Below are 9,066 nucleotides of genomic sequence, written 5' to 3' on the forward strand. Positions count from 1 at the left end.
TAATAATAAGTAACATCTAGTAATAACGAAACAATAACTAATTTACTTTTTCGTTCGGCTGCAACTTGCAGCGGGGACAAATCTGATGAGCATACAATATTGAATCAAGCAAATGAAAGCATCATTACCTGAATGAAGAGAATGAAGCAGCATGACGTGAAAATTCCGCTAGCTACTAAGAATTATTATTATCGCTTGCTTTGGAAACAACTAATGGCTTCTTCTCTTTGTTAGCATTTTCTACATGAAGCCAGCAAGGAGCAATATGCATGAATAGGATTATAATAGACCAGCCAATTACAACACAATTAGTTAAAACAAATCAACGAAAGCAACAAGTTATGTTTCTAGTTTTGGATGCATAAAGGTTTGAAGAGCTAAAGAAACTAATTTCATCCATTCTTCAAATCTCTTTGGCAGGGATTAGAGTAACTTGCAAGTGATGGCTGTTATTAAAGTGTGTAATCACTTAATCCATCTAAACCAGCAGCACAGATGAGCGTATACTTTATCACAGAAACTAGAAAGAGATGACTCAACAATTAAGCAAATTCTCTACAAGGTGATTGAAAATTGGTGAATGAGCCCTGCACTAAACCAAAATAAGTGGTGAAAGAACGCAGATTAGCCAAAATGCTTCAAACACCACAACTCTCTTTCTACAGAGCATCAGCTTCTAGATTAATTTAGTTACATTATCTAAGAATATGAATATTTTCAACGTCATACAAATGCCAGTTCAAAAAAACTAAAAACACCCACAAGACACCACTCACCATGTAATTAGAACAATGCTTCGGTGAAACTTGTGAATCTAGAGTATCCAATCCAACATGTGCAGGTTGCTTCATATATAAAGAAACTGCAACATTCGAGTCTATTCCAAAACATATAGCTTTAAGTTCAGATTGCAATCTTGACCATGTAGTAGGAGGAAGTAAGGCGATCTGAAATATACATAAACACATTTTTCCACCTTCTATAGAAGTCACAGATTATACAGAAACCTACGAAGATTTCACAGCATATACAGACACTTTTCTCTTCAGATCCTTTTGTACTTCAACTCAAATTAACTACTGCAAAAGCCTCTCATTTAATAATTCCCTTGACAAACGACTACATGCTGATTATCTAAACAACAGCAGTGATGACCTTTTGATACAGAACAAGTCAGTTACTGTTTCTTTCTTCTTCTTCTTCTTTTTTGGTCAACCAAATATACAAATTATTTCAGCTACAGACTGGTGGATTTTCACATCTATATACAGCAGATGCAGGTTGTTTGTAAGGAGGTATACTACTGGTATCAACCATTCTGATTTCCCCAGGGCGAAATGAGAGGTCTCCATGCCTGCCAAAGATATGATGACAGATAATTCACAGTTTTCAGGATTCCTTTAGAAACATTGTATTGACAAAGATTCTCTCGTTACCTGCGAAGGTCAAGTCCAACTAAACCAGCCTGTAGAATTGTTAAATTATCTGAATCTGGGGACACAATGATGATTGTATCTTCTGAGTATTGAGTTTCAAGAATTGACATCAGTTGTGTTACACGAACAAATACATCCGAAACACTTTCATTTGGGGTACCGTCATCTATAGGGGGCGGCTTGTTTCTTGGAGAAATAGCATCTGATTCATAAACCTGAACCATTTCCAGACATGTAATGCTCAGATTGTATTTACAGAATAACCTCAGCAACACAAGATGGCAGTGGGTGAGTACAAGCTTAGCTAGATTCCAGATTCAATTACTGAAATTCTTATCTTAATAATCCACTTCTCCTAATTTAGTACTACCATCTGTAAACCAAATCTGGGAATAAACTTGATATATTTAATCCTTGAAAACAAATAATTCACATGCATATGTCTAAATCATTTCTACCAAGGAGTATAGTAACATCTAAAAATGAGATCAGTGAAGGCGCATCCAAATATTTGATAGTAACCAAAAGATTGCCATCTATCTTACTTCAGAAAGTGCTTCCAGTTTTCTCCCTTCATAAGCTCCCAATCCTCGAGCATCCAAAAAGCTGTACTCTGGAACTATATAACTGCAACAAAAAAGCAGTAGATAGCAATCAATTTATATCAGCAGATGCAGAAGAGATACTAGCTTTTCATTTTTATTTCATGCTAAAAAGAAAAGAAATATAAGCTAGCATGATTCATCAAAACTGAGCCATGATGCCATTTTACAGCATAAGTTAGAACAACTAAACTACTTCAGCATTGGATCTTATAAGGATTTGCATACCTCCTACTGATTCCATTAACTGAAGCAATGATCTCTGCAGCTTGATAAGCTCTCTGAGTAATGGAAGGCCAAATCCAACAGCCATTATCACAAGCTCCCGTAGCTTTCAATTCAAAAGCTGCCCTCACGGTCTGCTTCTTCCCTCTCTCTGACAACCCGCTATCAACTGATGTTTTTGTAACTGGATTCGTATTGATAACCCCTAAGCTCTCAAATTCAGATTCCCCAGCTCTCACCAAGTAGTATCTTTAATTGCTCAAACAAATGAGCCAAATGAAACAAAAGAGAAGTTCAAAAGCTTACAGCGTGTTTATCTACACAAAGAGTATCAAACTTAATTGAAGAACGAAAAGAAAAAAATAAAAATAAATAAATAAATCACATCTGATATCAATTATATAAAGTTTAGAGCTTATCATGATTTATCAATATCCGTTCGGGACCAATCTGCCTCAGTTTTCATAAATATAACACAGTAAAATAGTTAGGGATCCATGAATTACCGATTGCTGAGGCGGAATGGGGGCATTTGGATGAGGCGGGCACCGGCGACCGGTACGAACGGGGAAGAAACGGAAGTAGAGATAGAGAGTGCAGTAAGCAAGTGGCGACGGCTTATGGATTTAAGCCAATGGTTAGGGTTTTGAGGAACGGCAGCCGTCGGTAACAATGGAGGAGAAGGAGATAGGCGTGGATGTGGGATGGTGGCAGTGGTGGTGGATATCATTTTGGCGGGTTTTGGGGCCGTTTGTTGGCACCTGTAATTTTATCCTCTAACGGAGAAACTCTGCGTCGTTTTGGTTCTGAAATGTCGTTTAGACTTTAGACCGTTAATCGTTTCAACCCAAAGGGAGAAACACGATAAATGGTGTTCTTTGGCATCTATGGCTGTTTGGAAAATATCTCTTCCAGAGATAGTTTTTAATTATTTGCCTTTGGTTAAAAAAAACTTCAATTACTGTTAATACATGTGAAAAGTATAATTTTCTTTTATAGGTTATACTTATAGATGTAGAGTGCCTCTATTTTTTCTTAAATGAAAGTATAGTTAAGCTCGAAGAAGCGATTGAGAGCACTAGAAAAATTTAATACATCACAACCCTCTCAACTTATTTAAAATAACCTATTGGGCCAAATTCCATAAAAAAAAGAGGGAATTACATGAAAAATCATATGCCATAAAAAAAATTATGATTATGTCAAATCTTATTTTGAGTTTTGTCAATATGAAAGTTATCAATAACTATTTATTTGGAAGAAGGTTAAAAGATGGTGGTTACCTTTTAATGTATGCCATTTCTAAAATAAAAGTGAACCTATTTGATATAATACAAATAAAAATTATCCATCTGATTAAAGCCAAAATATTATTATCATTGGTGATGTTTATGTAATACACCCAAACCTATTGGGCCAATTTGTTTAGAATGACATGTTAGGCCCCTGATCGTGCTTACAGTGATCCATTTACCCATTTACACCATAAACTTGTTTAAATAACATACATTGCAATTTGTCTTAAATCCATCAAAAATTCAAAACTTAAAAAATAAAGGTTAATTCGTGATTTTAAGTCTTTAAAACAAATTAACTTTTTATTTTATACATTTTTATGATGTTTTTATAGATTTAGGTCAATACGCAAATCCCATCCCACTCAGAAAACGTCTTTGCACTTTGCTTTGTCATGGTGCAACATGAAATGATCAAAAGCAAATTATCTTTCATCATCATTCATCGAAAATTTCAACAACACTAACTACTAAACTCACTCTGATTGATTGTTATGTATCAAGTTATCAACTCAAACCAGTTCCATTTCATCATTATCAAGTCCAAAGCAAAAAAGAAACAGTCAGAAACTCCAACTTTATATCTCAACTAAGTCATCCTGGCCAATTTACACGAAAAACGTCATTGGGATAGTGACATAACCACCACATTAGTAAGAATTTACTTTTACACGACATGACCTTCACTTGTATTGTATGCCACACATGGAAACTAAAAAAATTTACATTTTTCCTACTATCGTGTGGCGGTTTCAAACAGTTGAATTAAGCAAATAAAAAATATAATTTTTTATTTTATTTGTTATCGTGTCATGTGTAAAAGTCCATCCTTTCCAATGTGGTTGTCACGTTACTATTCTGGTGATTTTTTATGTCTGGATTGGCCTTCAATGACTTCATTGAAAGAAATAAAATTCAATGACCTTTTTGAAATAAACTCTAAATTTTAGTGACCATCACTACAATTTACCAATACATCATGCAACCAAACATAGTAATAATGAAGTGAACATTCTATCACCTCCTCCTACCAAACAATACCTAAGAACAAATAAATTATCATGATAAACAAAGAATTGAACCACACCAATGTCACTTAAAAAAAAAAACAGAAAAAAAGAAAAAAGAATGGCCATGCATTGGATAAGCTGACATGCTTCCCATCAAAGCCTGCTAAAAGCTAAGAAACTACACAAGCCTTATCAATTTCAATAGAATTCCCAATAAAGTAGCACTGAGCCCATAATGGATCCATAATTTGTTGAATAGTAGGAGCTGGCAAAATAAGGTGATTTTGATTTCTCATAATTTAATCCTATGTTATGTAATGTACAACTCTAGCACTGTAAGTATTTCTCGAAGTAGATAAGGTGCTTCAATTACAAACCTCATACATGTGTTTGTAACAAGAAATACCATTATCTGATTGACCCAGAGTATGCATATAGATTTGTCAGAAAAAGGAAAACACATCACATTTTTCTACTTGTCCATTATCAGTCCTTTTATGAATCAAACCTCAATGAAAAAAGAGGGACACTGGTGACATCAAGAGAATGAGAGGGATTTGTGAAACTGAAAAGATATTCTACCTTGAGGAACAAGAATGCAATTCCCAATATCCCATACTACAAATGATCCCAGTTCGATTACATGTGAAGCAAATAGCCATTGTGAAATTTTACTGAGGTGGGAGAACCAGCAGAGCAAGAAAAAGACTGCTGAAATGCAACCGAGATTTGTTTTGCAATGACCGAAATCTGTCACCGGGGAACCGCACAATCTAGGAGATGCCAATGAATAACATATGGAAGAGAATCAGTCAATGGAGAAAGTTCAATTATTTGCTTTGCTAATGAAATTCGGTCAAGTTAAAAACATGAAAGAGAAAGTGAAACTCGAAAGGTTCGATGCTAAGCAAAGTTCCAAGGGGGGTCATAAGAATTCATATTTGAGCCAAACAAAATGAACAATTATTGACTCTCATCAATTTCCATTTTTCATCTGATAACTTCAACAAGCTTTTTTCTAAGTGTGACTTGAGAAACTTAATCAGACACCTAGAGCTTTTTAATCCTTAATACACCTACTAAAATTTAAAAACTTGTGCCCTCAACATCATATGAATCATTTACAGAAATTAGTTCCTTAGAGGGCCAAAAATGCTCAAGCATTTAATAACTTTGCCACCAGACCGAACTTTAAAAATATAATAACAAATCATTTTTAAGAAGCGGAAAATGCATGACCTTGTTCCTACATTTTAAAATGAAGTCTACAATATATTTCCCTTCCCACTTGATATTCCATCCATTCTTCAATGGGCAGAGTGCACTCTGCATCAGGTTTCAAAATTCAGTCTCGATTTTAAACTGTCTACTACATTAGGAAAGAAGTTTCAGCTTTCAAACAGTCCAAGTTCAATTATTCTACTTTCACAAGACTTCAATTTTTAATCTTCAAAAACCTTTATTTGCTGCCAAAAGTTACATTATAACTACAACTAAGACACCTAATCAAGAATTCTTTAATCCTTTGTTGAATGATAGCTTATGGGTTATAAATAGTTTAGCAAATCATTAGTTGAATTCCTTACTTCCTGCATTTAAGTTTACCAATTCACATTCTAGGTATAAATAGTTAAACTACTTTAGTGCCAGACTACTTCACATCCCACCAAACACGGGAAAAGAAAAACATTATATTTCCAAGAACGCAAAAAACCACTAGCAACAAATATAAATTCTCCATACAAAAGCCATGAGTTGGGGCTCTAAGATAAAATACAAGGTGTATATGGTCAAAGAAACTTGGATATGCTTCATGTTACAAATAAGAAAATGAAAATAAGACTTTAAAAAAGTTTATTTTCCTTAAACATCCAACAAAGGTCCAGCAGGCTGTCACAATGGTGTTGCAAGTCCTATTGCACGAAGTAAAAATAATATGTCAGAGGTGACTGTCGTTGAAGGATGAGTGGAAGTATAGCAAAATCCACAAATGCATGAGCAATCAATTTATATATATATATATATATAGAAGTTATTCATTTCCTGCATTCTTAATTTGAGAAATAAAGAGCAACTCTGTGAACAGTAAGGCCATTATTTTCAATTCTTTTTTTTAAAGTTCATTGTTGACAAAATATAATTTTCATTTCCAAGAGAAACATTATCAAGTTCATATGCCCTCAAACCTTTATGTAAGTCAAATTGAGCCTTTGAATTATTATATTAAGTCAAATTCCGCTTTTGAACTTCTATTTTAAGTCATATGGAGGACTTCTCTAACAATGATAAAGGCTTAATACAACAAAACAGAAATGTGAGGGTCTAATAAAGTGAAATCAATAAGTCCAAGAACCAAATGCTTTTTCCAAGAGTATAAGCTAATAAAAAAGTAATGATTCGTGAAACACAAGTCGCTAGCATACCAAAAAGAGAAGAACAAACTAAACACAGAAACCAGAATTAGGTTCCAACAATTCATTGCATAATAGGAAATAAACAAACGACAACTAATTCATCTATCTACTGCATATAAACAGATAAACAAGCAAATACACCAAGAAAAACGAAAATACGAATATAGAAAAGAAGATGAAATATTGCAGGTCTTAAAGAACTACCTTGTGAAAGCGAGCTCCAGCAAGAGGAATCCACAGCAATGCAGGATTTGAGCCGAGCATTAGCAGTGGTACTGTGGAGCGGCAACAATGAGTCCACGCTCCCCAAAGCAGATAAAACCCTACGTAGCAAAACTAATCAGAAAAAGAAACCACAAGCGCATAATTGATAGCAAGAAAAGAAAAGGAAATTTTCAGTTGCAAGTAGTAATTTCAGCATTTTGATTATAGCATCAGTGAAGTAAGTGAAAATAAATATTCATCCGTATTAACAAATACAGGTAAGTAAGTGAAAGAAAGGTTGTTCCAAAAGCAGGAGGTGGCGTGATTTTACCTTGAAGCGCTGAGGAAAGATCGGGTTGAAGAGAAAGGAGAGGAAATGGATTCAGTGAGTAGGGTCTTTTGGGTTAAGGTTCTAGAGCGAGCCGCTAGGGTCCTTGAGCCTCCCATTACAGCTGATCTACAAAACGAGGCCATTTCTGAGATGATGAGAGACAACTGACTGACCTGAGGGAAAACTTCGCTTAAACCTTATCATAGAACACTCTAAATCAGAAACGACATCGTAGGCGAGCAGTGGATATGCGTAGCGATGGCAAACGTTTATCTTTTAATTACTCGTACTGCTCCTATTATTTAGCTTAATAGATATTATTAATTATTGTGCTTTTTACATGAATATCATAATTGATTCATTTTTTTTTTTTTTTTGAAACATCATAATTGATTCAATTAGAATTATAACTAAATGGATTTTTTACATAAATATCATAATTAACTATAAAATTACAATTAAATTATATCATCAAAATTATGATTTGACATTTTTACAGGGAGATGGAGAGAATTTCTATGGCCCTGTTTGGTAAAGAGCGTTTTGGGATAAAAAGAACGGTTTTGACCAACTTTAGAGGTTTGACCACTGAAACCGCTAATTGGAGTGTTTGGTGAATAGAGGTTTGAGAGAGAGTTTTGGGATGAAAACGCTAATTTAGAAAAAGCTCTTAAAATGAGCTTTTTCAATTAGCGTTTTGCAATATTAAAATTAATTGACTTCTTTAACCCTAATAGATAGACTCACTCTTCTCCTGCGCCAAAATTAATGCTTTTATTCGTCTTTTTGCACAAACCGCTATTATCAATCAGCTAATTTTTACCAAACAGGTCTACACAAACAGCTAATCAAATCAGCTAGTCAAATCAGCTAATATAATCAGCTAACAGCTAATGTAATCAGCTAACAGCTAACAGCTAATTCCCAGACAGGGCCGTGTAAATTTCCCTATTATTTTGGCATCCCATATTGAATGGCTTGGCGTTCCTCCTCCTTTTCTCGGTGTGGCATTAGCCTCTTTTGAGTAATATAATTATTTTCTTTAAGAAAAAAAAAAAACTATATCAATATGATACATGTGACATAATTTCTATCTTCTTTTTGCTGCCAAAATAGGAGAGCCCATGTACACTGCAGCCCGCAGTCTCCATAAATTGACCCTACTTCATTTCCTTAATTTTCTATCCATTTTCAAAATTCAAAGCTAGGACTTTTTTTTTTTTAGATTTAGGGCCCGTTTGTTATACCTATTGTTTACTGTTGCTGTTTGCTGTTTACTGTTACGATTTGCTGTTTGCTGTTACTGTTTACTATTGCTGTTTGCTGTTGCTGTTACGGTTTGCTGTTGGAAAAAGCTGTTTTTCCAAAAAGCAGAGATTCTCTGCTTTTGTAAAAAACTGCTTTTCAGGGGTAAAAGGCAAACAAGAGACCACTAATCAAACACCTAATGATGCTTTTCAATTGTTAAAGGCAAACAGGAGGTCGCTAACCAAACACCTAAAACTCTCCATTTTGAAGTGAAAAGGCAAAAGGAGCTTGAAAAGGAGCA

General features: G+C 34.5%; 2 protein-coding genes across 3 annotated transcripts; both read right to left on the minus strand.

The window, feature by feature from the left end:
* Window positions 1-822: 822 nt before the first annotated feature.
* LOC136230826 (uncharacterized) lies at window positions 823-4,431 on the minus strand. Its single transcript, XM_066020017.1, has 5 exons — window positions 2,770-4,431; window positions 2,267-2,512; window positions 1,982-2,063; window positions 1,437-1,651; window positions 823-1,354 (listed from the first exon to the last, which is right to left on the minus strand). Exons 1-5 carry the CDS (start codon window positions 2,991-2,993, stop codon window positions 1,234-1,236), a joined length of 888 nt encoding a protein of 295 aa, XP_065876089.1. The 5' UTR covers window positions 2,994-4,431; the 3' UTR covers window positions 823-1,233.
* Window positions 4,432-5,014: 583 nt separating this feature from the next.
* Window positions 5,015-7,783, minus strand: LOC136230836 (protein NONRESPONDING TO OXYLIPINS 2, mitochondrial-like). Of its 2 annotated transcripts, none has more exons than XM_066020030.1 (3): window positions 7,518-7,783; window positions 7,187-7,305; window positions 5,015-5,341 (listed from the first exon to the last, which is right to left on the minus strand). In XM_066020030.1, the coding sequence occupies exons 1-3, from the start codon at window positions 7,658-7,660 to the stop codon at window positions 5,322-5,324; spliced, it is 282 nt and encodes a 93-aa protein (XP_065876102.1). In that variant the 5' UTR covers window positions 7,661-7,783; the 3' UTR covers window positions 5,015-5,321. The 2 variants fall into 2 exon arrangements, with proteins under 2 accessions (XP_065876102.1, XP_065876097.1); XM_066020025.1 differs by lacking the exon at window positions 5,015-5,341 and adding an exon at window positions 6,238-6,481 and having other exon boundaries at window positions 7,518-7,779.
* Between the last annotated feature and the right edge of the window lie 1,283 nt (window positions 7,784-9,066).

This window comes from Euphorbia lathyris, chromosome 1 (assembly GCF_963576675.1).
Source record: "Euphorbia lathyris chromosome 1, ddEupLath1.1, whole genome shotgun sequence".
Classification (NCBI taxonomy): domain Eukaryota; kingdom Viridiplantae; phylum Streptophyta; class Magnoliopsida; order Malpighiales; family Euphorbiaceae; genus Euphorbia; species Euphorbia lathyris.